The sequence below is a fragment of the Brachyhypopomus gauderio genome, chromosome 9, assembly GCF_052324685.1.
Source record: "Brachyhypopomus gauderio isolate BG-103 chromosome 9, BGAUD_0.2, whole genome shotgun sequence".
Lineage (NCBI taxonomy): Eukaryota > Metazoa > Chordata > Actinopteri > Gymnotiformes > Hypopomidae > Brachyhypopomus > Brachyhypopomus gauderio.
This window is the reverse complement of record NC_135219.1, coordinates 178,013-205,629: the sequence shown is the minus strand read 5'-3', so window position 1 is coordinate 205,629 and position 27,617 is coordinate 178,013. Positions and strand designations below refer to the sequence as shown.

Here is a 27,617-nt window from a genome sequence, read left to right as displayed (position 1 = left end):
GGACGTATGGAGTGTGCAGTGTGGAGTATGACGTATGTAGTGTGGAGTATGGAGAGTGGAGTGTGATATATGGATTTTGGAGTGTGGAGTGTGACGTGTGTAGTGTGACGTGTGTAGTGTGACGTGTGTAGTGTGACGTGTGGAGTGTGGAGTATGACGTGTGTAGTGTGACGTGTGTAGTGTGACGTGTGGAGTGTGACGTGTGGAGTGTGACTTGTGGAGTGTGGAGTATGACGTGTGCAGTGTGGAGTGTGACGTGTGGGGTGTGACGTGTGCAGTATGTAGTGTGTAGTGTGGAGTAGGTAGTATGTAGTATGTAGTGTGCAGTATGTAGTATGTAGTGTGCAGTATGTAGTATGTAGTGTGCAGTATGTAGTATGTAGTTTGGCTTCACTGTGAGGGTCTCCTGCTGACCAGGCTCCCTGCATCTACAGCTGTGCTGCGCCTTCCAAGACGAGCGCCACCTCTACCTGGTGATGGAGTTCATGCCGGGTGGAGATCTGGTGACGCTGACCATGAACTACGACCTGCCGGAGTCGTGGGCGTGCTTCTACACGGCGGAGGTTGTTCTGGCGCTGGACGCCATCCACACCATGGGCTTCATCCACCGAGACATCAAACCCGACAACATGCTGCTGGACCGCAAAGGGCACCTCAAACTCGCCGACTTCGGCACCTGCATGAAGATGGACAAGGTGTGTGTGTGTGTGTGTGTGTGTGTGTGTGTGTGTGTGTGTGTCTGTGTGTCTGTGTGTGTCTGTGTGTGTGTGTGTGTGTGTGTGTGTGTGTGTGTGTGTTGGCTTTTATTTAACTTTGGAGACCAAATAATCTCATGACAATAATAAAATGTTATGGTTTTGTGGTATGTTTGGCTGGTCCCCAAAGATGATTTTGGACCAAAAATGATGTTTTGATTTGCTATATGCGACAAAGTATGTTCTTGTTAAGACTGTGTTGGTGTATAATAGGATTCTTCATTTACAGTAAGACATAGTGGAAATACCCCTCAGAGATGGTACGATATTTGAGACTCTGTGGGTGTGGGAAAGAGAGAGATGTGGCGATAGAGAGAGACTGTGAGAAAGATGCTCAGTGTGCCCTCTTGTGGAGAGTAGATGAAGTGCAGCCTGTGAGTGCATGCCATGCTTGTGCGTGCTTGTTTGTGTGTTCATGCGTGCCCGTATTTGTGTTTGTTTGCATTACTAACAGTTGCTGCTGCTGTTTTTCTGTGTGTGTGTGTGTGTGTGTGTGTGTGTGTGTGTGTGTGTGTGTGTGTGTGTGCGCGTGTGCGTGCGCGTGTGTTTCCAGTCTGGGATGGTCCGTTGTGACACTGCTGTGGGGACTCCAGACTACATTTCACCAGAGGTCCTGATGTCTCAGGGAGGGACTGGTTACTATGGACGGGAGTGTGATTGGTGGTCCGTGGGAGTGTTCATCTTTGAGCTACTTGTTGGTGAGTAGCTCTCCTCCCCTCTCCTCCCCTCCCTCTCCTCTCCTCCCTCTCCTCTCTTCTCCTCTCCTCTCCTCCCTCTTCTTTCCTCTCTTCTCCTCTCCTCCCCTCTCCTCCCCTCCCTCTCCTCTCCTCCCTCTCCTCTCTTCTCCTCTCCTCTCCTCCCTCTTCTTTCCTCTCTTCTCCTCCCCTCCCCTCCCCTCTCCTCCCCTCCCTCTCCTCTCCTCCCTCTCCTCTCTTCTCCTCTCCTCCTCCTCTCCTCTCCTCTCCTCTCCTCCCCTCTCCTCTCCTCTCCTCTCCTCCCCTCTCCTCTCCTCTCCTCCCCTCCCCTCTCCTTTCCTCTCCTCTCCTCCCTCCCCCCTCCTCTCCTCACCCCTCCTCTCCTCACCCCTCCTCTCCTCACCCCTCCTCTCCTCACCCCCCTCCTCTCCTCTCCTCTCCTCTCCTCTCCTCCCCTCTCCTCTCCTCTCCTCTCTTCTCCTTTCCTCCCCTCTAGTCATTTTTGTGTTCTCTCAGGTGAGACTCCATTTTACGCTGATTCCCTGGTGGGAACTTATGGGAAGATCATGGACCACAAGAACAGTTTGACCTTCCCTAACGATGTGGAGATGTCCCAGGAAGCCCAGGACCTGATCTGTGCCTTCCTCACCGACAGGTAGAGACCACAAACCCAAGGAAGGGTCTTGAGAGACACTCCATGTTTCCTCGAGACATCAGCTTGAGGATAGAAGGAGAAATGCTGCTTTATTTACTTTATTAATCTGTTGTGATCTCTCTGTGATCTCTCTGTGATCTCTCTGTCTCCTGCATTGTGAGGCTTCCTGTCAGACACACACACACACACACACACACACCTCATCGTTTTATAATTACAACACTCAGCACTTACTTACACAAACTCTTACTCACACACACACACACACACACACACACACACACACACCTCATCGTTTTTTTAATTACAACACTCAGCACTTACTTACACAAACTCTTACCACACACACACACACACACACACACACACACACACACACACACACACACACACACACACACATACACACACACACACACCTCATCATTTTCATAATTACAACACTCAGCACTTTCACTGTTTTCACATCTCACCACTCCTGATTATCTGCTTGTTCATTCAGTCAAATCACTCACTTCCTTCTCAAACTCTCACCTGTTGACTGTCTCATCTATTACTCACTCTTACTGCGCACACACACACACACACACACACACACACACACACACACACACACACACACACACACACACACACACACACACACACACACACACACACCAGAACGAATAACATGCAGTGTTTGGCTGCTTGAATTTTTTGTGAGCAGAATAAACAAACTAGAAAACAGGGAGAGGTTCCTCCCCCTCCGGGTTCTGGCAGCAGGAATGTCCCACACGTGGCAGAGCAAGGAGTGTGTGTGTGTGTGTGTGTGTGTGTGTGTGTGTGTGTGTGTGTGTGTGTGTGTGTGTGTGTGTGTGTGTGTGTGTGTGTGTGTGTGTGTGTGTGTGTGTGTGTGTGTGTGTGTGTGTGTGTGTTCTGTGCTAGCTCTTCTATGCTGCAATGCTCCTCTCTCAAGACACACACACACACACAAATAGTGGGATATATCCTTACCACACACACACACACACACACACACACACTGCTGAGGGGAATAGTCCATATAAGAGCGGGTTAGACGTGTGTGCAGTGGGTTGAGGGCTGTTTTAGGTTTTGCACTGTGGCTGTGTGTGTGTGTGTGTGTTGACCAGTGTTTGGGTATGTTCAGAGAGGTCAGGCTCGGCCGGACCGGAGTGGACGATATCAAACGTCACCCTTTCTTCAAGAACGACCAGTGGACCTTCGACACTATACGAGACAGTAAGCATCCCACGTGTTGTGTCCTCTGCTGGAGACCGTTCGTCTGCTCGCTCTGAACACAATGGGCTGATTAACGGGGTGAATGTCTGTCCAGGTTTACTATTGATATTGTGCTAGGACTCTTCTTCATTAACACATACACACCCGTCCACACAAACTAATACACATTAATACATTAATATACATTAATACCATCCAGTTCAGTGAAACCTTTAAATTCTGACAACATATGGATTTGTTTGGAGTGTCTAGTCCTCAGTTGTAAAGACATTGTGTTGGGTAATATGGGTATGATATGGTGTGCTGTGTGTTCTGATCAACACTTTGTGATGTGATTCTAGTTAAGACACGCTGTCGAGTTCTGATTAAAGCACATTGTGTTGTGTGTTTTATGTTTAATTGCTGTTGTGTGACGCTACTCCTTGCTGTTTAGGCGTGTAATTGTGTCGAGTTGTTTTGAGTTGCGTTGTGTTGTGTTGTTTTGAGTTGTGTTGTGTTGTGTTGAAACATGTACATTTTTGGATATGGGTGGAACCATCTGGTGGCCAATGCAGTTACTAATGAGAGGACTGAATCAAAACCACCACTAAATACTCCAGTCACCACTCACTAAGGGACCTCTATCTCCCTTTCTCTCAATCTCTCTCTCTCTCTCTCTCTCCATCTCTCTCTCTTTTCCTCTCTTCTGCTCCATCTCTCCCTCCCTCCCTCCTTCTCCTTCTCTTCCTCCCCCTCTCTCTCTCTCTCTCTCTCACTCTGTCTCTCTCCTTCTCTTCCTCCCCCTCCCTTTCTCTCTCTCTCTCTCTCTCTCTCTCTCTCTCTCTCTCTCTGGTGGTGGTTGTGTATGCTGGGTATCAGAGGCCCCCCCACAGTCTCTACCACACGCTCCCAAATGGCTCAATCTGGTTCCTATTTCCCTGTTCCAAAGCTGTTTTTAGTAACTCTAAAGCAGGCAGTCTGATCTTGAGCGGTGTCTGATTTTGAGCGGTGTCGGATCCTGAGCGGTGTCGGATCCTGAGCGGTGTCGGATCCTGAGCGGTGTCGGATCCTGAGCGGTGTCGGATCCTGAGCGGTGTCTGATCTTGAGCGGTGTCTGATCCTGAGCGGTGTCGGATCCTGAGCGGTGTCGGATCCTGAGCGGTGTCTGATCCTGAGCGGTGTCTGATCCTGAGCGGTGTCTGATCCTGAGCGGTGTCTGATCCTGAGCGGTGTCTGATCTTGAGCGGTGTCTGATCTTGAGCGGTGTCTGATCTTGAGCGGTGTCTGATCCTGAGCGGTGTCTGATCCTGAGCGGTGTCTGATCTGGGGCAGAGGCACCATGGCTACACATAAGTGATCGAGGGAGGGATTAGCAGTGGGAGCTTCTGTGGTAGAAGCCAACGTGTGGTGGGCGGGAAGAGTGCTGATGACCTTTAACCTTATGTGTAGGAGGGAGTGAAAGAAGGTGTGTGTGTGTGTGTGTGTGTGTGTGTGTGTGTGTGTGTGTGTGTGTGTGTGTGTGTGTGTGTGTGTGTGTGTGTGTGTGTGTGTGTGTGTGTGTGTGTGTGTGTGTGTGTAGTAGAGCAGTGGCCAGCTTGGCGTTTGGTGGTTTCCACTCCTTCCTCCAACTACAGTGTGTGCTTTGTGTGATACACACACTGAGCCTTTCAGTTAAGGTTATACACACACATGCTCACACATACACACACACACACACACACGCAAAAGGAGGGTCTTTGCATTTTATATTATTTTTTCTCTGACTCTCACACCATCTCCCTCTTTTTCGCTCCCTCTCTCCCTCTATCTCTCTCTCTCTCTCTCTCACACACACCCTCCCTCTCTCTCCCTCTCTCTCTATCTCTTTCTGTCTCACACCCTCCCTCTCTCTCTCTCTGTCTCTCTCTCTCTTTCTCTCTCTCATCCTCCCTCTCTCTCACACCCCCTCTCTCTCTCCCTCTCTCTCTCTCATCCTCCCTCTCTCTCTCTCTCTCTCTCTCTCTCTCTCTCTCTCTCTCTCAGCTATGGCACCAGTGGTACCAGAGCTAAACAGTGACATTGACACGACTCACTTTGATGACATCGAGGATGAGAAAGGGAGCGTGGAGACCTTCCCCCCCGCACGCGCTTATGTGGGCAACCAGCTGCCGTTTGTGGGCTTTACCTACTACAGAGAGAACCAGTAAGTGTGTGTGTGTGTGTGTGTGTGTGTGGGGTGGGGGAGTAGTTCTGTGTTTATTGGTGCTATAGTTTATAGTGCGAGTTTCTGTGATTAGTATTAAATGTAATGACGGTAATAACTGCAGCACTGAGGAAGACAGGAACAGGAAAAAGAACAAAGAACATTCTAGAGTTTGAGGCAGCTTACTCAACAGGCCACTGTAGCTGTGTGTAATGCTGTGTGGTTATTTTTGCCTTTCTGTTTACACACACACACACACACACACACACACACACACACACACACACACACACACACACACACAGCTCCTAAATAAAGTAGAGCTAAAAGTCAGGAGTTATACGGTTTATATTAAATGCAGTAGTTCTCTTCCCAAGGCTGGTTTCTGCATTTCTTCATGCAGTCTACTCCTTCCTCCTCTCACACTCTTCCTCCTCTCACACTCTTCCTCACTCACCCACTCTGTCTTTCTCAGGTTGTTGAGCAGTAACTGCAGCACGGTGGAAGAAGAGGCTGAGGTTTGCATTGACAGCCCTTGTGAAAAGGTGTGTGTGTGTGTGTGTGTGTGTGTGTGTGTGTGTGTGTGTGTGTGTGTGTGTGTGTGTGTGTGTGTGTGTGTGTGTGTGTGTGTGTGTGAGAGAGAGAGATAGAGAAAGGGAGAGACAGAGAGAGAGAGAGAGAGAGAGAGAGAGAGAGAGAGGGAGAGACAGAGAGAGAGAGAGATTGTGAATATACACACACTGCAAGAATCCTGGTGCAGTCCATGTTATGTATGACGGAGCACGCCTGGCGTATCTCTGCACAGACACCTGGTTGACTGGCTAAATGTCAGCTGAGCTCTGTGCGTCTGTGCCTGATTCCCACAGTGCGGGACACCCCAAATGATCACGGTCACAGCGGCAGTGCAAAGATAGTCACGTTAATGAACCCTCTCTGCAGAGGAATTTCCCAAAGTGCTGCGTGTGTAACCAGGATGGCTTCATCCAGACACGCAATCCTGTGGCCAAGGCCCCCAAAACCGTCCGAGAGTGCAGGATAGTGGCGCTCCGGGGTGGGGGGGGGGGGTTTATAGCAGGAGTCCTCTTTGAGTTGCGCTCCTGATAACCTACCTGCAGTTCCACGTCTAAAGAACACGGCTGCCTGGACTTTGCACTGACCACATCTGATGTTTATTATTGCCAGTAAAGTAATTACTGTCAGCGTAGAAAAACGGGCCAGTTACTGAGCAGCACAGTCATGGTGTCGCGTGTCATGGGTGGTGATGACGTGTGCATGTTTTCACTTTAGCCTGAAAACCTGCAGAAGAAACTGAACAAGTTGGAGGACAAGATCAAGAATGAGATGCAAGCTAAAAAAGAACTGGACAACAAATACAGGTGCACACACACACACACACACAGACACACACACACACACACACACATACACACACACACGTTCACCTAGATAACTCATACAGTCTCTGTTTTTGTCTCAACAGATCCACAAATGATCGACTAGACAAACTGTCCAAGGAGCTCGAGGAGGAGGTAAGAGCTACAGGCTGTGGACGGAGTCGTGCAACCATCCCCAGGTCCTGTGAAACGTCTGGAACACAGTGACTCATGCTTCTTCTGCTTATTAAGAACTCATGTCCATGTGATGTCAGCTCTGAGTGTGTGCATCATGACATACAGGCAGATAAACACTGCGTCTAGCACTGCTACTTAGTTCCAGAATCTTTTACCGAATTTACCAGATTACCAAATTTGTCCAGTGTGGCATGAATGTGCTTTGGTAGCAGTGATGCCAGATAGTTACGATTCTGGACACACAGAAGACGTAGATCCAGAAAGACGAGCACAAACGCAGAAGACCATACATCCTTATTCAGACACATTCATCCACCCTTCAGACTAAAGATTTGCTTTGAAGTCCAGCCAGTTTTGTTCAAGATTTTGTAACCATGAAGAACACAACTCCAGTCACGACACAAACAGCTGTAATGCAGCCACCGTACAGTGGCATCAAACAATAGTTAAACTGTAAAAGATTGAATAATAATGACATCTAATAGTAAATACCTTTAATTACTAAGTGTGGCCAGATGTCCTAGAAGTCCCCGAGCATTTGGTATGTCTGTAGCATTCTTCTCTTGCCCTCCGTTGAAACAGTGCTGCGATAACTTAGCCGGCCAGTTTCATTCTGGTTACCCAGATTTTCTGGTTTTCCGTGTTGGCGTTCTCAGGAAGCGTCAGGTGGGTGAAGAATGTGGAGTTGGTCCATACGGCTCATTCCACAGACGCTCTTGATCATAATGAGGCATATACATTCAAAACACTGCACTTAAATGTGCCCTGAAACGCAAGAAGCTGGTCCAACACTAATATTTTCTGTAGGGTGTTGCACACATCCTCTTGAGGAGATTAAGTAGATACGTTGGTTCCATCTGCTAATGCTGGATGCATGGTTTATGTTAGTTTGAAAGCTGATCTCACTCTGGGTTAGTTTGAAAACTTAAAGCCAATTTTCCTTTCAACAGAGTCACTTTGCACTAAGCTAAGCTGTTTCCACCGACTGTTCCATCTGATTTTGACAGTGCATAGTTTGTTGAACAAGTAATTAAATCTGAATTGCCAAAAGTACAGTGAGACACATAGAATGGCAGAATTTTCCCACAAAACACCACTTTTCTCTCCCTCACCTTCCCCTCCCTCCCTCCCTCTCTCCCTCCATCTCTCTCCCTCCCTCTCTCTCTGTCTGTGTAGACGAGTGTAAGGACTAGGGTGGAGGACTCCTTGAGGAAGCTGGAGAGAGAGAATGCTCTACTACAGCACCAGAACACCGAGACTGTGAGGAAGGCTGAACTGGAGACGGAGCGCAAACGCGGCTTGGAGAATGAAGGTGAGCACACTCTCCTCAACACTCACTCCTCAACACTCACTCTCCTCAACACTCACTCTCCTCAACACTCACTCCTCAACACTCACTCTCCTCAACACTCACTCTCCTCAACACTCACTCTCCTCAAAACCTTACTGAATACTCTCCTCAACACTCACTCTCCTCAACACTCACTCTCCTCAACACTCACTCTCCTCAACACACACTCTCCTCAACACACACTCTCCTTAACACTCCACTGAATACTCTCCTCAACACTCCTCAACACTCACTCTCCTCAACACACTCAACACTCACTCTCCTCAACACTCACTCTCCTCAACACTCACTCTCCTCAACTCACTCTCCTCAACACTCACTCTCCTCAACACATTCCAACACACACTCTCCTCAACACATTCCTCAACACACACTCTCCTCAACACATTCCTCAACACACACTCTCCTCAACACATTCCTCAACACACACTCTCCTCAACACATTCCTCAACACACACTCTCCTCAACACACACTCTCCTCAACACACACTCTCCTCAACACTCACTCTCCTCAACACACTCCTCAACACACTCCTCAACACACTCCTCAACACTCACTCTCCTCAACACTCACTCTCCTCAACACATTCCTCAACACTCTCCTCAACACACTCTCCTCAACACACTCTCCTCAACACTCACTCTCCTCAAAACCTTACTGAATACTTTCCTCAACACTCACTCTCCTCAAAACCTTACTGAATACTCTCCTCAACACTCACTCTCCTCAACACACACTCTCATCAACACACACTTCTCAACACACACTCTCCTTAACACTCCACTGAATACTCTCCTCAACACTCCTCAGCACTCACTCTCCTCAACACTCACTCTCCTCAACATGCCACTGAATACTCTCCTCAACACTCTTCAACACTCACACTTCTCAACACGCACTCTCCTCTACACCACCTGAAACCTTACTCCACTGAACACTCAACACCAACTACTAAACACTCACTCTCCTCAACACTCACTCTCCTCAACACTCACTCTCCTCAACACTCAGTCTCCTCAAAACCTTACTGAATACTCTCCTCAACACTCACTCTCCTCAAAACCTTACTGAATACTCTCCTCAACACACACTCTCCTCAACACACACTCTCCTTAACACTCCACTGAATACTCTCCTCAACACTCCTCAGCACTCACTCTCCTCAGCACTCCACTGAATACTCTCCTCAACACTCCTCAGTACTCACTCTCCTCAACACTCACTCTCATCAACACTCACTCTCCTCAACACTCACTCTCCTCAACACACACTCTCCTCAACACACACTCTCCTCAACACATTCCTCAACACACTCTCCTCAATACTCACTCTCCTCAATACTCACTCTCCTCAATACTCACTCTCAACACTCACTCTCCTCAAAACCTTACTGAATACTCTCCTCAACACTCACTCTCCTCAAAACCTTACTGAATACTCTCCTCAACACTCACTCTCCTCAAAACCTTACTGAATACTCTCCTCAACACTCACTCTCCTCAACACTCACTCTCCTCAACACACACTCTCATCAACACACACTTCTCAACACACACTCTCGTTAACACTCCACTGAATACTCTCCTCAACACTCCACTGAATACTCTCCTCAACACTCCTCAGCACTCACTCTCCTCAACACTCACTCTCCTCAACACTCTTCAACACTCACTTCTCAACACGCACTCTCCTCTACACCACCTGAAACCTTACTCCACTGAACACTCTTCAACACCAACTACTAAACACTCACTCTCCTCAACAGTAACCCTCCTAGCAACTTACTCTACTGAACACTCTCCTGAAGATAGACTACTTAACACACACCCTCCTGAAAAAATACTTCTCTTGAACACTCCTGAGCACTCTACTTAACACTCACTCTCTTCAACACTCATGCTACTAAACACTCACTGTCGTGAATCCCGGCTCATCTAAACACTCACTCTCCAGGACAATTTACACTCTGATGAACACTTTGTGAACATTCACTTTCCTTAAGACACTCATCTGAACTTTCACTTTCCTGTTACCGAACAATTACTCTTTAAAACATTTTCAGTTCCACTCACTTCCCAGTTCTGCTGGTTTACTGACTGCTTTGACCATAGAACTACCTGTTTGCGTTGTACTCATGGTGCCAATAACATAGCTCAAGCCCAAAGCCATAAAATTCTGATCATGCTAGGATTCTGCTTGTGCTAACAATCTGACCATGCTGACATTTTGACCATGCTAACATTCTGGTCATGCTAATATTTTGACCATGCTAACAATCTGTTTGTGCTAACATTATACACCACACAAACATGTTAGCACAGCCAGAATGTTAACATGATCAGAATTTTATCAGCTAGACTAGCTGATAAAAATCTGGTCTTGTCAACATTCTGACCATGCTACAATGCTGCTTGCTAACATTCTCATCAGGCTAACATTTTGGCTATGCTAATATTCCTGCAGTGAGCAGCCTGAAGGAGCAGCTGGCCGAGCTGAAGAAGAAGAACCAAAACTCTCAAATCTCCACTGAGAAGAACATCTACCTGGAGAGACAGGTACACAATGGCCAATCAGAATCAAAAGCACTCTCTCTGCATACATGCAGCAGCGCAAAGTATTGGCTGGAATCCAAACTAATGTTTGATAGCGCCTGAATAAAAGTCTCCTGTCTTGTGTGTGCCTCTGGGTGTGTGCCTCTTGTCTGTCCAGCTAGAGGAGGTGACCGTAAGGCTGCAGGCGGAGGTGGAGGAGGCCGGGCGTCTGAGGAAGGCCCAGGGCGAGGCCACGCGTCAGGCCCAGCAGCTGGAGACCTCGCTGCGGGAGCTGCAGGAACTGAAGTCCCAGCTGGAGAGTGGCCGTCTGACCCTGGAGCAGGACAACCTCCGTCTGCAGAGCTCCCTAGAAGCAGAGCGGAGAGAGAGGGGCCTGGGCTCGGACACCATCGCCGACCTGCAGGGTGAGGGGTTAGGGGGCGAGACGGAGGGAGGGAGGTGCTGAGGGAGGTGTGATTGGGGACAGACGGAGGGATTGAGGAGGAAGGAGGAAGGGTGCGGGGGTGAAAGTGAAGATGAGCAAGGGAATGAACGAAGGAGTCATCATGGAATTTAGTGAGGGAGGAAGTTATCGAGGGAGGGAGAGAAGAAGTCAGAGAGTGAGTAAAGGAATACACGTTCAAGTTTATAAGAGAACAAGTGAGAGGGAATGTGTGTGAGGAAAAAATGACATTCGGTAAAGACGTATGACCTTTAGAAATACCTGGATAGATTTCTGGAGTTCTTAGAAGGATCGTCTTCTACGCTGTCTCGTGTGTTTGTGTGTGTATAAAAGTGTGTCTTGGAGTGTGTGGTTAAAATGAGCGTGGAGTGAGGTTGGGTGTTGTATGTCGATCTCCTCTCTCTCTCCGGGAGACACTGGGCCCTTGTGTGCCTGTGCTGTTTGGTGCCGTTGTGTGTTTGGGTGAGTTTGGGTGGAGCTGCTCACGGTGAGAGTAAACACTGGCTGAGTGGTATTTTCAGCCCCCGGTCCAGAGGCAGGTGGCTGACGTCTTGTCTCACGGCAGAGAGAGCTCCTCTCTCGTTCCTCTCTTCTTTGTCTCCAAGCTGCCCTGAACATCTCTGAAGGCACTGGAAAGACTGAAAGACTGGATTAGTCTTTGCTCACTTCTCTCTCTTTCTCTCTTGCTCTCCTTCTCACCCTTTAACATTCACTCACACGCTCTTTCACTCTCTCACTCTCCCTCTCTCTTCTTCGTCAGCTCGTGTGTCGGGTCTGGAGGAGGAGCTGAAGCAAACGAAGAACTCGCTCTCCAAGGCTGAGGGCGAGAAGAGGCAGATACAGGAGGAGCTCACAGACCTGGAGAAGGTGCGCGCGTGTGACTGTGTGTTTGGGTGTGCGTCTCTTATTTGCGTGTGTGTCTCTTTCGGTGAGACCTCTGTGGTCTTGTCTGTTAGGTGAGGTCTCAGCAGGAGATCGACCTGTCCTTCAAACTCAAATCGGCGGTGCAGCGCTTCGAGCAGGAGGAGGCGGAGCACAAGGCCACCAGGGCACGCCTGCTCGACCACAGCAAGCTCAACCAGGAGGAGGAGGCCAAGCCCGAGGTGCTGAGAGGTGAGGGTCACGCGTGCCATCCGTGCAGACACCTCAGTGTGTGTGTGTGTGTGTGTGTGTGTGGACTCACCTGTGTGTGGACTCACCTGTGTGTGTGTGTGTGTGTGTCAGAAATGGAGCGGAGGCTGAAGGAGGAGTGCTCCTCTAAGCAGCAGCTGGAACACACGCTGGTGGATGTGGAGAAGCAGCGCTCGGCCCTGGACTGTGACTACAAACAGGCCCTGCACGAGCTCGAGGAGCTGCGATCACACAAGACCAAGCTCTCCGAGGAGGTCTGTCTGTCTGCCTGTCTGTCTGTCTGCCCGCCTGTCTGTCTGCCCGCCTGTCTGTCTGCCTGTCTGTCTGTCTGCCCGGCTGTTTTCCTGCCTACTTGCCTATTTTGCAATTTTTGGCCTAGATTTATCTCAAGCAGCGTGGTTTGAGCTTTATGCAGTCTCTCCCCAGAAAGCTCATAGCAGGGGAAGATGCCAGCTCCGAACAGTGATATGCACATGATGGCACATTTTATTTAAACGGAATCTCACATGTTCCTATGCTGTGTTTTGCAGCATAAGTAGGAGTTGATTTGGTCATTTGATGCATCGTTTTATCGACAAATAGTTGATAAGTTGTTTGCATGCTTGTGTGTGTGTGCGCGCGCAGGTGGATGTCCTGACTGTGCGTGTGGAGCAGGAGACCCAGAGGAGGAACCTGTCTCAGGCAGACCTGAAGGCTCAAAGGCAGGAGGTGACCACGCTGCGCTCGTCTGAGAAGCAACTGAAACAAGAACTCAACCACCTGCTGGAGCTACGTCTCAGTCTGGAGAAGCAAAACCAGGATCTGCGCAAGTATGTGTGTGTGTGTGTGTGTGTGTGTGTGTGTGTGTTATTCTAATAAGATTTCCATTAGTATTTTTCTTTATTGTATTTGACTTTGTCTCTGTCCAATCAGGGAGAGGGAAGAGGCTGACCTGCACCTGAAAGAGTTTAAAGACCAGCTGGAGGCGGAGCAATATTTCACGGCACGTTCGGCGTTTCTGTGGCTTACCAGTGTGCAGGAGTGTTTGGGTGGGTGTGGGTGTGTGTGTGTGTGTGTGTGTGTGTGTGCACGTGTGAAAAACATCTGCTTGTGTTTGCAGAACCTGTATAAGACTCAGATACGAGAGCTAAAGGACGAGTGTGAAGAGAAGATGAAGCTCTATCAGGGGGCTCAACAGAGAGTGGAGGACCTGCAGGAAGAGAGGTGTGTGTGTGTGTGTGTGTGTGTGTGTGTGTGTGTGTGTGTGTGTGTGTGTGTGTGTGTCTGTGTGTGTGTTCCTGGAGCGTTTAACATCTGTTTCTGGTACATACTCCTGTTCCTGATTACCTGCTTTGGCTAGGTTAGGGTTCTAGGTCAGGGTTCTAGGTTAGGGTTCTCTCAGCTCACACTCCTGACCACAGGAGTGCCTGTTGCCCTCTGCAGGAATGCTGGGAGCCCCTCAGTCCGCCCAGAGCAGTGCGAGCGTTCTCTCTGTCTCGGGCCCTGAGTCCACGCAGCTACAGTGAAGTTAAAGTGTTTGTGTTGCTTTCATTAGGAGCCCCTGATCTCAGGTCTGTCCCTTATATAATCAGAGGAGAATCAAAGCACATATATCAGTCAGCTGTGGCTGAGGCACTGGTCTATACTGGTGCTGTGTGTGTGTGTGTGTGTGTGTGTGTGTGTGTGTGTGTGTGTGTGTGTGTGTGTGGGGAATGTTTTGAAAGAACAGTTGAGTCCACCTAGTGGTCAAGATGCAGAACAGATTTACAATAAATCAATGGATCCATTACAGTACAGGGGAAGTGGTCGCTTACATGTTTGCATGAAACCATGTGTGTGTGTGTGTGTGTGTGTGTGTGTGTGTGTGTGTGTGTGTGTGTGTGTGTGTGTAGGGACTCCCTGGCAGCACAGCTGGAGGTGAGTCTAACAAGGGCAGATTCAGAGCAGCTGGCGCGCTCCATCGCGGAGGAACAGTATTCAGACCTGGAGAAGGAGAAGATCATGAAGGAGTTGGAGATCAAAGACATGATCGCACGACACCGCCAAGAGCTCAGCGACAAGGACCATACCATCAGCTCGGTGAGGGAGGGGGGACAAGGAACATACCATCAGCTCGGTGAGGGAGGGGAGACAAGGAACATACCATCAGCTCGGTGAGGGAGGGGGGACAAGGAACATACCATCAGCTCGGTGAGGGAGGGGAGTCAAGGACCATACCATCAGCACGGTTAGGGAGGGGGGACAAGGAACATACCATCAGCTCGGTGAGGGAGGGGGGACAAGGAACATACCATCAGCTCGGTGAGGGAGGGGGGACAAGGAACATACCATCAGCTCAGTGAGGGAGGGGAGACAAGGACAATACCATCAGCTTGGTGAGGGAGGGGAGACAAGGACAATACCATCAGCTTGGTGACGGAGGGGGAGACAGAGATAGATAGAGAGAGAGGTAGGTGTGGGGGACCATGGTGTAACAAGTCAGGACTGACCTTTGTTTTCTCTCTGTGTCCCGGTGTCTTGTGCTTGGTTAGCTAGAAGAGTCCAACCGCACTTTGACCGTGGACGTAGCCAACCTGGCCAACGAGAAGGAGCAGCTCAACAACCAGCTGAAAGATCTCCAGCAGCGTGAGTGCCCCAGTGTTTGAAGAGCGATCTCGCTCTCTCTGTGTTAGCCTCCTTCAGTTTGTGTTCGAGGAGCGCTCTCTCTCTGTTTTGGTTAGCCCCCTTGCGTTAGCATTTCAGGAATGCTCTCTTAATGATATGTTTTGGTTATGGGCCTTCAGCTAGCTGCAGAAACTCCTCAGGACTGTTTGGTTTATATCAGCTTGCGCTTCAGTGAGATGTTTGCTAGATGTTTGTTGGTGTTCTACACAGTACACTAGGATGACACGTAAAGCCGTAAAGTTTATAGAATCTTGTAAACGTATCGGAACATTTCCCTCGGGAGCGTTGGACGAGGGACGGCTCGCACGCCGAGGGAACGTCGAAGGAACCGTGGAGTAATGTTTGGTGTTTGTAAACAGAGCTGCAGAAGATGAAGGAGGAGGAGAAGCAAGTGAGCGCCATGAAGCTCAGCTTCGAGCGGCAGCTGCAGTCAGAGCGAACGCTCAAGATCCAGGTGGGTGGAGCTGAAGGTCTAAGGGCACGCCCTCGCTGGGTGTGTCAGCCTCTCACGGCCCTGTTAACACGGCGAGTGTCGGGCCGTGTTTCGGCACCGGTGCACTTTAGATGCTCTGATGATCGTGTTGTGGTTACGGATGTTTATATGGGTGCGTGTGATTCAGTCGGTGATCCGGTTGGGGCTTGTTCAGATCTTTAGTGTGTGATGTTCGTATATGTCTTTCCTCCCTGAAAAGGCGGTTAACAAGCTGGCCGAGATCATGAACCGGAAGGATCTTGTGCGCGGTGGTCACCGTGGCGATGACATCGTGCTGCGCCGGAAGGAAAAGGAGAACAGGAAGTTGCAGTTGGAGCTTCGATCAGAGAGAGAGAAACTGAACAGCACCATCATCAAATACCAGAGGGAGATCAGCGAGATGCAGGCGGTGAGGGAGCCCACAGGAGCGCTCAAACACGGCTCAGACACGGCTCAGACACGGCTCAGACACGGCTCAGACACGGCTCAGACACGGCTCAGACACGGCTCGAGCACGGCTCAACTGCAACTCAAATATGAGCTAAATGCAATTTGAATACCATTCAAACGTGACCCAAAAACTACCCAGATACTATACGAATGCAACCTAAATCCAAAAACTAAATCCAAACTGAAATATGAATACAACCTGAAAACATGCAAACACCAAATAAACCCAGTGGAAGTACAGCGCAAATACAGCAAATACACTTTTGCACACAAACTAATAAATAATCATAATTTTTGCTTAGATACATCACACCAAGTCTATTTACACAACCTGTTCATGCTCAGTTTAATCCTCTGTGGTATATGTACATTATTAAACACCAGCACTTCAGTCCTTCAGTCCAGTAAGGTCATTTCTATGGAATTTCAAACCCAACCAATAGTAGTAGCTGATCTTATGTGTGTGCATGTGTGTGCGTGTATGTGTGCGCGTGTGTGTGCGCGTGTGTGTGCGCGTGTGTGTGCGTGTGTGTGTAGGTGATAACGGACGAGTCGCAGGTGCGTGTAGAGCTACAGATGGCTCTGGACAGTAAGGACAGTGACATCGAGAGGTTGCGGAGTCAGCTGACCACTCTGAGCGTACACTCACTGGACACCACCAGCATCAGCAGTGTAGGCAACGAACAGGACACGGACGAGCCCTACCCAGGTACGCACACACACACACACACATACACACACACACATTTACACACATATACACGCATATACACACATACAGTGGGGAAAATAAGTATTTAGTCAGTCACCAATTGTGCAAGTTCTCCCACTTAAAAAGATGAGAGAGGCCTGTAATTGACATCATAGGTAGACCTCAACTATGAGAGACAAAATGTGAAAAAAATTGAGAAAATCATTTTGTCTGACTTTTAAAGAATTTATTTGCAAATAATGGTGGAAAATAAGTATTTGGTCACCTACAAACAAGCAAGATTTCTGGCTGTCACAGACCTGTAACTTCTTTTTTAAGAGGCTCCTCTTTCCCCCACTCATTACCTGTATTAATGGCACCTATTTGAAGTCGTTAACGGTATAAAAGAAACCTGCCCACAAACTCAAACAGTCACACTCCAAACTCCACTATGGTGAAGACGAAAGAGCTGTCGGAGGACACCAGAAACCAAATTGTAGGCTGGGAAGACTGAATCTGCAATAGGCAAGCAGCTTGGTGTGAAGAAATCTTCTGTGGGAGCAATAATCAGAAAATGGAAGACCTACAAGACCACTACTAATCTCCCTCGATCTGGGGCTCCACGCAAGATCTCAGCTCGTGGGGTCAAAATGATCACAAGAACGGTGAGGAAAAATCCCAGAACCACAAGGGGGGATCTAGTGAATGACCTGCAGAAAGCTGGGACCAACGTTACAAAGGCTACCATCAGCAACACACTACGACGCCAGGGACTCCGATCTTGCAGTGCCAGACGTGTCCCCCTGCTTAAGCCAGTCCATATCCAGGCACGTCTGAAGTTTGCTAGAGAACATTTGGATGTTCCAGAAAAGTATTGGGAGAATGTCATATGGTCAGATGAAACCAAAGTAGCACTATTTGGTTAAAAACACAACTCGTCGTGTTTGGAGGACAGTGAATGCTGAGTTGCATCCAAAGAACACCATACCAACTGTCAAGCATGGGGGTGGCAGCATCATGCTTTGGGGCTGTTTCTCTGCAAAGGGACCAGGACCACTGGTCCGTGTACATGAAAGAATGAATGGGGCCATGTATTGTGAGATTTTGGGTGCAAACCTCCTTCCATCAGCAAGGGCAATGAAGATGAAACATGAGGAGATCTGCATGGAGGAATGGGCCAACATACCAGCAACAGTGTGTGCCAACCTTGTGAAGACTTACAGAAAACGTTTGACCTCTGTCATTGCCAACAGAGGATATACAACAAAGTATTGAGATGAACTTTTGTTATTGACCAAATACTTATTTTCCACCATTATTTGCAAATAAATTCTTTAAAAGTCAGACAAAATTATTTTCTCAATTTTCTTTTCACATTTTGTCTCTCATAGTTGAGGTCTACCTATGATGTCAATTACTGGCCTCTCTCATCTTTTTAAGTGGGAGAACTTTTAAGAACACATATACACACACACACACACTCTACACACACACACTCTACACACACACACACATACACACACACACACACACATAATGTATGTATATATATGTATGTATATGTATATACACACACAAACACATATGCACATATATATGCATATATATATAGACACACACATGTATACACACACACACACAAAATCCTACCCAGTGAAAAAACATTGTCAAGGTCCCCATCAAAGCAGGACGACCCCCGATCCTCTTCTGTGCTGTTTTCATCTTCACCATCATTTCATTTCTTTCTTTCGTCCTGTTTTCTGTTCATCATCTCTTTCTTTCCCTCTTGGTCTTCTTTCGGTTCTGGTTCTGGTTCTGGGTTCTGGGTTCTGTCCTGGGAACCTCTTCTCTGAACATGCGTCTTTCTTCCCTTCCCTCTAACCGCTGCACCCTGCACTTCACCTCCGGCCCTCACGGTGGCGCTGTAGTGCGCATCACTCACTCCCAGACCTCAGAGTCCATGTTGTTCACGTACCAGCGGAGCTCCAAGTCAGTGTGTATCGACACGCGCCCCAGTCGCCCCGCCTCCTTCCTCCCCTCCGACTCCGAGGAAGAGGAGGAGGACGAAGAGCGGCCACGACCTGTACTGGCTCTCACCTACGAGAAGCCGGCGGACGGCGAGTCCGCAGGTGACCCTGCATGGAGGCTGATTTAAGGGCTGGAACACATAGCGTTTGTTTGTGTGTGTGTGTGTGTGTGTGTGTTTGTGTGTCCCCTCACACTAACACCGCACACAACTTGCACTCAGACAGTCTTAGACCAGCAGCCTGTATTGCGTGTGCAGTGACTAATACCGTGTGCTGTCCTGCGGTGTGATATAACTATGACGTGTGAGACGGTGCTGTCCTGACACTGGTGTGACTGCGTGTGCGGGCGACTACGTGGACCGCTAAGACTGCATGTGTGTGGCCCGGCGCGTGTGTGTGTGGCCCGGCGCGCTTGTGTGTTGCCCGGCGCGCGCGTGTGTGTCCCGGCGCGCGCGTGTGTGGCCCGGCGCGCGCGTGTGTGGCCCGGTGCGCGCGTAACCCTGTTTCTTTCCCGTATTTCAGACACCAGTCTAGAGGGTTGGCTCGCTCTTCCCAGTAAGAACTCCAAGAGGTTTGGATGGGACAAGAAGGTGAAAGGCCTCATTGTCACAAACATAAATGTGCAATTTTAATTGAAACTTTAACTCTTGCTCTGTCTAACTACATGGCAATGTGTGTGTGTGTGTGTGTGTGTGTGTGTGTGTGTGTGTGTGTGTGTGTGTGTGTGTGTGTGTGTGTGTGAAGTATGTGGTGATGAGCAGTAAGAAGATTCTATTCTATGACTCTGAAGAAGACCGTGAACAGTCCAACCCATTTAGGGTGCTGGACATAGAGTAAGTCAACAAACAAACATACTCGCATACATACAGAAATGTTGCTGTGTGTTTACATTACATAACTTTCTCATTTTGTGCAATAAGTCTGAAAGTATGGTGGCTGCCAAGGGCCACTAGGTTCACATTCATAATCTAGGGAATGAATGGCTGTGATGGTCCAAACCCGGGCTGCCCCTGGGGCAAATGTGCACTAACACAGTTGTTCCGCTCTGTCCTGATCCCCTCAGTAAACTCTTCCACGTACGACCCGTCACTCAGACCGACGTTTACCGCGCAGACCCCAGAGAGATCCCACGTATCTTCCAGGTGATTAGACACACGCTGACACGGTGTCCCCACAGCGCTGCAGGACAACTCTTTGTACAGGACTACATGTCCGTTGTCCGATTATCTACCTGGTTTTCCTGTCTCTCTCTCTCTCCCTGTCCCGCTCTCTGTCTCCCTGCTCCACTCTCTTCTGCCTCTTTCTTCGTCTCCTGTTTCTCCCCTCCTCCTCAACCCTTCCTTCCCTCCTTTTCTCTGTCCCTCTCTCTATCCTGCTCTCCTCCGTCCCTCCCAGATCCTCTACGCCAACGAGGGCGAGTGTAAGAAAGACCAGGAGGCCCCCGTGGAGCCGTGGCAGGCGGAGCGCGCGCCCTCCATCACCCACAAGGGCCACGAGCTGGTGCCCACGCTCTACCACTTCCCGTCCAGCTGCGAGGCGTGCGCACGCCCCCTCTGGAACGTCTTCAAGCCGCCGCCCGCCCTCGAGTGCCGTCGCTGCCACGTTAAGTGCCACAAAGACCATTTGGACCGCAGGGAGGAGGTTCTGGCACCCTGTCGAGGTCAGGAGGTCACCCGTGCACACACCGCGCTCTGCGGCCGCTCCCAGCGAGCACACGGACGCGGCCGATGGCCTGTCCCGAGTGCCGTCGTAATACTGTCCATAGATGTGTGAAAATTACTGCCCTTCGCATGTTCACTACATAAAAAAAAAAAAATCACCTCTGTGAAGGCATAAGTAATAATGTATTCCTTGTCCATGTTTCACAGATGTAGTGTGTGTCCCAGAGTGAGATTTAGTGATTTAGGATCATGTTTCTGCCTTCATCTTACACATGTTCGTGTGTGTGTGTGTGTGTGTGTGTGTGTGTGTGTGTGTGTGTGTGTGTGTGTGTGTGTGTGTGTGTGTGACCCCCCTGCAGTGAACTATGACCTGTCCACTGCCAAGGAGCTGCTCCTATTGGCTAGCTCCACGGTGGAACAGCAGCGGTGGGTGGGCCGGCTGCTCAAACGCATCCCCCGCAAGCCGACGCCCAGCCCCGCCCTCACGCAGTCTCCGCCCCTCGAGCTGCCCGCCAGCTCACCCCCGCTCTCCTCGCCCCGCTTGTCGCCGCGCAACTCGCCCAAACTCGCCCCCCGCGGGGCCATCAGGGTGCAGAGCAGGGGGCAGCCGCCCTCGGCCAAGACCAGGTGAGGGGGGCAAATTCACACCTTGTTCTGGGGTAATTCAAGCAGAAGAATCTTCCACGGTAGTTTAGTCACACCGCTGAAACATTAGCGCTGTCTGTACCACACACATGTTGTTGTCTCGTTTATTTCAGTGTTAGAAACTCAAATAAGAGGGAATCCTAGATTACAGCATTTAACCTCATAATCCTGCCATAATCCTTCTCACCGGCTCATAAATGAGCCCTGTGCGTGTCATTCTTTCTGCCTCTGTCCCACGTATATATGTTGCCTTGAGCGTTTGACACCAGCGGTTTATTAGAAATGGCTCATAAATGTTTTGGAGCACAAGACCCAAGTCTGTAAACACGAGTAAAACTCGAGAGCTACAGGGGTCCACGGTGGAGTGAATGTGGACAGTCGTGCTGCTAAATGCTCCTCATTTCTGTAATGCTCTACAGCCAGGGAGGGAGTCCTGTCTGTCCTGGCCCCGGTGGGGTTGCGGGGAGTTTGTGCTGGCTTGGCACAGTCACACGCTGCTGAAACAGACTGACGCTAACTTTAGCCCTGCAGTCCTTTATGTGCAGCGTTGAGAACTAACGACCCAGGGCTGGAATCGAGCGCTGAACTCACACAAGGTTGGAGCCCAGCTGGTGTGATCAAAGGGTCATTTCTCTCTTTTGTTCACAGCTTACATTTACCAAGAACATTTGTAAAAACTTGGAAAAATTATAGTAATAGTTATAGATGTCAGTCATAATTGCTCTGGAACCTCAGGTATTCTAAAACCACGTAAAAGGTTTGTGTGGCTACACACATCGTTTGGCCATTGGTCCATTATATGATTCTTGTCCCCATAGCCACACTTCTTATCTTATCTTCTTATCCACATATATACTATTGTGCTTCTCAATCTTTTGAGCACACCTACATAGGCTATCCACATTTTCACCAAATCTAAACTTCTGATCTGAATGCATAATCAGACTCCACGCCTCTGGCTTACAGACCAGTCTGAACAAAGTCAAATGTTGATTCTATAATCTGAATCTTTGGCCTCTGACCTCTAACCTCTCCTAGCTCTGGCCCCATGCTCCGAATCATTCTCCACTGACCTCTTCACCCTTCACCTTTCACCTTCCCCCTGCGCCTGTGTGTGTGTGTGGAGAGTAAGTACCACAGCGCCACCTGTCTGCTTTACTGTTGCCTGCTGCACTTTTAAACCCCTCACCCAGCCTGACCGCTCCAGTGTCTGACCTGTCCAGTGCTTGTGAGATATTGAGGTCTAATTGCAGTACATTTATACACTAACGTTTGAGACAGCACCTAACCTCTCATAACCACATTACATCTTATTCAAAGCTGACCACCCATTCAAATAACCACCCCAGGCTGATTCTTCTGATTTACCTAGAAACACTGCATATACCTCAATATATAACCTCACCCAACTTGTACACAGAGTGGGCTAATGCTAACAACCCCACCTTAATTAAGTCAGTGGATATCAAACATTTAGTTGCATAATTTCTGATCGGCGAGGTTTTTTCATCTGCCCCACACAGTCCTAAAACTCTGCAATGTTTTACTCGTGCGGGTGAACGTGTCACAGTGCGCGAGCAGCGGGTTAGCTCTGCCTTACGTCTGCCTGTGGGAGAATGGGGGGTGGAGCCTATCGGTATCCCAAGATACTCCTCTCCTGTTCCAGCATGTTAGGGTTTGACCTGCAGGACTGGGGTTGGACTCTTCATCATGATGACGATGATGATGATGATGACGAAGATGTATTTGACTTCTGAAGCCGTGCACATCGGCAGGGTAACCGTAGTGACATCTTAACCGCATGTCGGCGTGTACTGTGGATTAAAGTTTGGTGTGTGTGTGTGTGTGTGCGTGTGTGTGTGTGTGTTGTAGATTAATTTCTGTGGTGTTGATAACGCAGAGAAATGAGTGAAACCAGAGTGCAGTGCACATTTGCTGCAGTGATGATGTGTGTGGTGTAATGATGTGTTACTGAGAAAACACATCAACATTGATGCATCTGTGTGTGGTTTTGAAGTACTAATACTCGGTAGACTTGGATGGGTTTCCGTAGTGAACATAACGGTGTGTCATGGCGACTGGATACTGGTGACCCCTCTTAACTTGTCCTGTTAGTGTCCTGCAGACAGGACACCAGGCTGTTTGACGCGTTTGATACGTGACTCATGGTTTTCCTCTTCTGAACGGCACAGCACGTCGTGTGCTAGTGAAGGTTTCATCTTCAGTATGTCCTCCATCTTCTGCTCTTGCAGTTGACTCTGACCGAAGCTGGATCAGACGCTGGATCAGACACTGGATCAGACGCTGGATCAGACGGCCCTGCTCAACAAACTCGCAGAAGATCAGACACTACAGGCGAGAATGCCACACGTCTGGGCGAAAGACCAAGAGGAGCTCTCCAAGAACAGGGGCATGGAAGAGCCTGCAGCGTAACGTTTTAGCACCGCCCACGTGCTACAGTCCCGCCCACACACTCCCGCCCACGCCCCACACTCCTGCCCACACCCCACAGTCCCGCCCACACTCCCGCCCACGCCCCACACTCCCGCCCACACCCCACACTCCCGCCCACACACTCCCGCCCACACCCCACACTCCCGCCCACGCCCCACACTCCCGCCCACACCCCACACTCCCGCCCACACACTCCCGCCCACACCCCACACTCCCGCCCACACCCCACACTCCCGCCCACACTCCCGCCCACACTCCCGCCCACACCCCACAGTCCCGCCCACACTCCCGCCCACACCCCACAGTCCCGCCCACACCCCACACTCCCGCCCACACCCCACAGTCCCGCCCACACCCCACACTCCCGCCCACACCCCACAGTCCCGCCCACGCGCCTGGTTAACCTGAAGAGTAACGTGCCTTTTTTTCAAATCCAGGCTTGACTTTCAGTCTGCCATGAAACGTTCCCAGAGATGTCAATGTGAAAGTGTTCGAAAAGTATTAATACACTGTTTAGTCTGGCTATGTGGGTGCTTGTGATTTGTGTGTGTGCGTAAGTGGATGGTGTAATTTTGTATGTCTGGTTATGGTCTGTACAGAGATACTCAAGGCATCTCTTGGCAGTATAAATACGTACGCTCAAATATTCCTACAAGACCAACACCAAGACCTTTAATTACAAACAGCACATTGTTCGCTTGCTGAATACCAAGTAATATTTAATGAGAAACGCTTCAGAAAGAGACACGTATGGAATTTTGTATTTGTATTTGAAGGAAATGATAAATGGTAAATGGTAAATACGCCTTATTGTAGGACATGTTGCAGCTTGTTTCAAAGAATGCAGTTCACTGCACATTTATTTCATGCATTGCTAATATGTAAGTATAATATGCAAGTACACCTACAAATACAAAGTAGAACATTCAGCTCTGCTCCAGTTTGCTGTTTCTCCATGATTGATGCATTAGAAATGACAAGACATTACTCACTGACAAAATATTGGCTCCAGAAGTATTTTTCTTTTCTAAAACTATCAAGAGCTGGAAATAAATAAATGTTATTATATTATTGTTATTACTTATTTATATCATTTATTATATATTTTATTAATTATTTTCACGCACTTTTTAAAAATCATAGCTGCACAAGATCTATAGAATAATAGAGCTAGATGCAGGAAAAATTATATTGTTTAAATACCTTGTATTAAAGAAAGTACATAAAACTCCCAGCAGGACGATGGTACTGGTGGCCATTATCTGTGGTTACTCGTTACCCTGTTAGCATCACAGTGACACTGCAGCTAACAGAGAAATGCTAATTGTGGACAGCAGGTCAGCCACATGTTGAAAAATGCAGAAGACCTTTGAAAATTACATTTTCCTTGAACCATTCCTTTAAGACTGCAAGTATAACAAAAAATTAAAACCTGGTCTAATACCACCAAATTCATCCAAACAGTAACTCATAATGAGCATAATGAGGTCTATTGAAGATCAGACGTGAGTGCATTTTGTTTTTAAATGTTGGACCCATGAATGTCTGACATTCGTAGTTGTAAGAATGTAATTTTTGGAGATTGGTGAGTATTCCACTTTAGAGCTGGTGGAGAACACCACCCTGTCTGAGGTAATGTGTTAAGAGTGGAGCCGCTGGTACCAGAGCGTACGGGTGCCTGGGGATGTCCTGCACGCCGGGCCGGCTCACGAGTTGGGTTGGTCGGTCTCGGTCAGGACTGGAGTGGAAGGTCTTCGTTCACCTTGTCGCCATGGCAGCCTGAAGGCTTATCTGAGCTTGTCAACGTTGCATTTGTAGAAGATGACAGTGGCCAGGACCCAGCCGTTGAGTGTTGTCATGACTCTTTGGTCCAGGTAAGCACCTCAGACTGTATATACTTACAGCAACACTATGGTTAACACTCACCATTGCCAAATCAATGGTCCAGGCCTTGATGGTGAGAAGTTTTGATGCCCCGATAAAGCTGAGCTTTAGTTAAAGCCAACACTTCTTATTAAACGCAAACCACGCAACCATTGTGATTATCGCGAAGTCATTTTGGTTTCTTAACAAATTATCTGATTTAAATGAGTGTCGTGGGATTGGACAGCGATGTGTTCAAAACACTTCTGATTGGTCAAGAGGATACATGACGCTGTAAATGAGACTCTGTCTTAGGTTTCCACGGGAGTGAAGGATCAAGAGAGAGGACAAACGTCTGGAAGAGACACGATGGCTTCAGAGTGTGATTCTTCTCCCGAGTCTTACTTACACAACACTTGCCATAATGCTAACCAGCAAACACATCCAGTGACCCAAAGTCAGGGTTACCTTGGGCAATAAGAACAGGATACTCCAGGTAGGCAGATAGAGGACATTCATGATACATCTCATATGTGGCAAACACAACATACCTGCAAAAACGAGACACTCAGACGTTTCTGTGAGTACTGAGATCAAAAACGTACAAGCATTACATCCACCAACAAAGAATGCGCGCGCACCCTGACCGTGCACGCGCGCGCACGCTCTCGTGCCTGCTCGAAAATAAAAGTTCCATTTGACCTTTTGAATCCCAGAGAACAGCTGCACGGCTATACTGAGGCTGTGAAGAATGTGCTTCCTGCCCCTTCACCCCCCCCCCCCCCCCCCCCCCCACCACGAGCAAAACGAATAAGGGGTAATTACACAAATGGGCTGCTTCAAAATCAGTTACAGCAACTTACAATTAAAAATAATTGCATAATTGGTATAATTGAGATATGTATAATTCCAAAACGTCTGCCGAGACATTTAATTGCACATCGCCAATTAACTGATTTTTAATTCAATGAATTAATGTACTGCTTTCTGCTTCTTGTGAACACACTGGACCCAGAAGTCCACAGGAACTACCCGCATTAACGCACCTGAACGTGCGGCCAGCACGACTCACGTTGGAAACGAAGCGACCTGTTTTCACGAAGTGCATCTTCCACAGCGCATAGCTGGATAACCCGGCGTTACTGGGCCCTAATGGGGTCCGTTTGTCACGGCAGGGGTTCCGAAGCGCACAGAAGAGACCGCACACGTTTGACACCCAGTCAAGTGTTACAAAACGGCATGCAGGAAGATAGTAACCCTGATAGTTCCAGGAGGAGCGTCTCCAGACTGATACCTGTAGACGACCTGGTCCGGGTTAATAACGCGATTTGCGGGAGCTTAATTATCATACAAATTAACAGGGTGCTCAGGTTGAGAATGTTGAGCAAAAACTCTGTGGCCATCTTTAATGAGTCTGGAGAAACGTATACACTACTGCATGAGGCACTTTAGCGAGAACATTCACAACATTGAGAGAAGATGGTGGTTCACTGTAACACAAGGACTGAAGAACTGAACGCAGTGCTTTTGAGACGTGCTGATCACCGCCTGCACCTTCAGTTATTTATGGAAGCGAGATTTTCCTTTTATAAAAGTATCAATAGGGGGCGCTAGATCTTTACTGATTGTCATTGAGGATTTTTGATGTCCTCCTGCATGTACAAATAACTGCTATTACATTGCATGTACATTAGTTTTTTATTAATGACAGGTGTATTATGACGGGTGAGAAAAAACCTCACAGCCGACGTTAGCTTGTTTGTTGCTATGGTAAGTCTACAGGCTCAGAAACGTCTGTTCTCGAATGAATGAAGGATTCGTGTGAAGGATGTGTGTGTGTGTTTGTGTGAGAGGGAGAGGGAGAGGGAGAGGGAGAGAGAGAGAGAGAGAGAGAGAGAGAGAGAGAGAGAGAGAGAGAGAGAGAGAGAGAGATTTACAGCTCTTTTAAAGCAGGCAGTTCTCTTGACAAGGTTACTTATGAAAATTAAACCTTGTTCTGAGAGCTGTCAGGGATGTAGGGGGGCACATGGACTCCTGCCTATCAGAACACTCCTGTGCTCCATCTTTCAATTCCTGAAATCTGATTTCTCTTCTTTTGGTGTCCTAGGAACTCTCTTAATCTCACACACACACACACACACACACAGACTGTGCA

The 27,617-nt window shown here is 48.7% G+C and overlaps 1 protein-coding gene and 1 long non-coding RNA gene across 6 annotated transcripts in view; one reads left to right on the top strand and one right to left on the bottom strand.

Moving 5' to 3' along the window:
• Positions 1 to 24,676, top strand: part of LOC143522616 (rho-associated protein kinase 2-like) — a 30,718-nt gene extending 6,042 nt beyond the window's left edge. The window contains exons 5-34 of one of the 5 annotated variants that reach the window (XM_077016332.1): positions 435 to 695; positions 1,309 to 1,453; positions 1,967 to 2,105; positions 3,256 to 3,347; positions 5,349 to 5,508; positions 5,984 to 6,053; positions 6,796 to 6,884; positions 6,989 to 7,037; positions 8,256 to 8,391; positions 10,895 to 10,986; positions 11,141 to 11,387; positions 12,186 to 12,292; positions 12,382 to 12,538; positions 12,650 to 12,810; positions 13,181 to 13,365; positions 13,469 to 13,538; positions 13,656 to 13,759; positions 14,428 to 14,614; positions 15,067 to 15,160; positions 15,559 to 15,653; positions 15,892 to 16,080; positions 16,659 to 16,830; positions 18,741 to 18,941; positions 19,362 to 19,429; positions 19,584 to 19,672; positions 19,903 to 19,981; positions 20,235 to 20,499; positions 20,860 to 21,127; positions 22,812 to 22,921; positions 23,398 to 24,676. In XM_077016332.1, the coding sequence (XP_076872447.1) occupies positions 435 to 695; positions 1,309 to 1,453; positions 1,967 to 2,105; positions 3,256 to 3,347; positions 5,349 to 5,508; positions 5,984 to 6,053; positions 6,796 to 6,884; positions 6,989 to 7,037; positions 8,256 to 8,391; positions 10,895 to 10,986; positions 11,141 to 11,387; positions 12,186 to 12,292; positions 12,382 to 12,538; positions 12,650 to 12,810; positions 13,181 to 13,365; positions 13,469 to 13,538; positions 13,656 to 13,759; positions 14,428 to 14,614; positions 15,067 to 15,160; positions 15,559 to 15,653; positions 15,892 to 16,080; positions 16,659 to 16,830; positions 18,741 to 18,941; positions 19,362 to 19,429; positions 19,584 to 19,672; positions 19,903 to 19,981; positions 20,235 to 20,499; positions 20,860 to 21,127; positions 22,812 to 22,902 (4,062 nt within the window). In that variant the 3' untranslated portion in view covers positions 22,903 to 22,921; positions 23,398 to 24,676. Of the gene's footprint in view, positions 1 to 434; positions 696 to 1,308; positions 1,454 to 1,966; positions 2,106 to 3,255; positions 3,348 to 5,348; positions 5,509 to 5,983; positions 6,054 to 6,795; positions 6,885 to 6,988; positions 7,038 to 8,255; positions 8,392 to 10,894; positions 10,987 to 11,140; positions 11,388 to 12,185; positions 12,293 to 12,381; positions 12,539 to 12,649; positions 12,811 to 13,180; positions 13,366 to 13,468; positions 13,760 to 14,427; positions 14,615 to 15,066; positions 15,161 to 15,558; positions 15,654 to 15,891; positions 16,081 to 16,658; positions 16,831 to 18,740; positions 18,942 to 19,361; positions 19,430 to 19,583; positions 19,673 to 19,902; positions 19,982 to 20,234; positions 20,500 to 20,859; positions 21,128 to 22,811; positions 22,922 to 23,397 lie in introns of all 5 variants that reach the window. The other 4 variants (XM_077016329.1, XM_077016334.1, XM_077016331.1 and 1 more) reach the window with 4 other exon arrangements.
• Positions 24,677 to 25,420: 744 nt separating this feature from the next.
• Positions 25,421 to 26,110, bottom strand: LOC143522618 (uncharacterized). The gene is made up of 3 exons (XR_013133076.1): positions 26,014 to 26,110; positions 25,749 to 25,930; positions 25,421 to 25,583 (listed from the first exon to the last, which is right to left on the bottom strand). It is a non-coding gene; the product is annotated as an uncharacterized LOC143522618 (long non-coding RNA).
• Between the last annotated feature and the right edge of the window lie 1,507 nt (positions 26,111 to 27,617).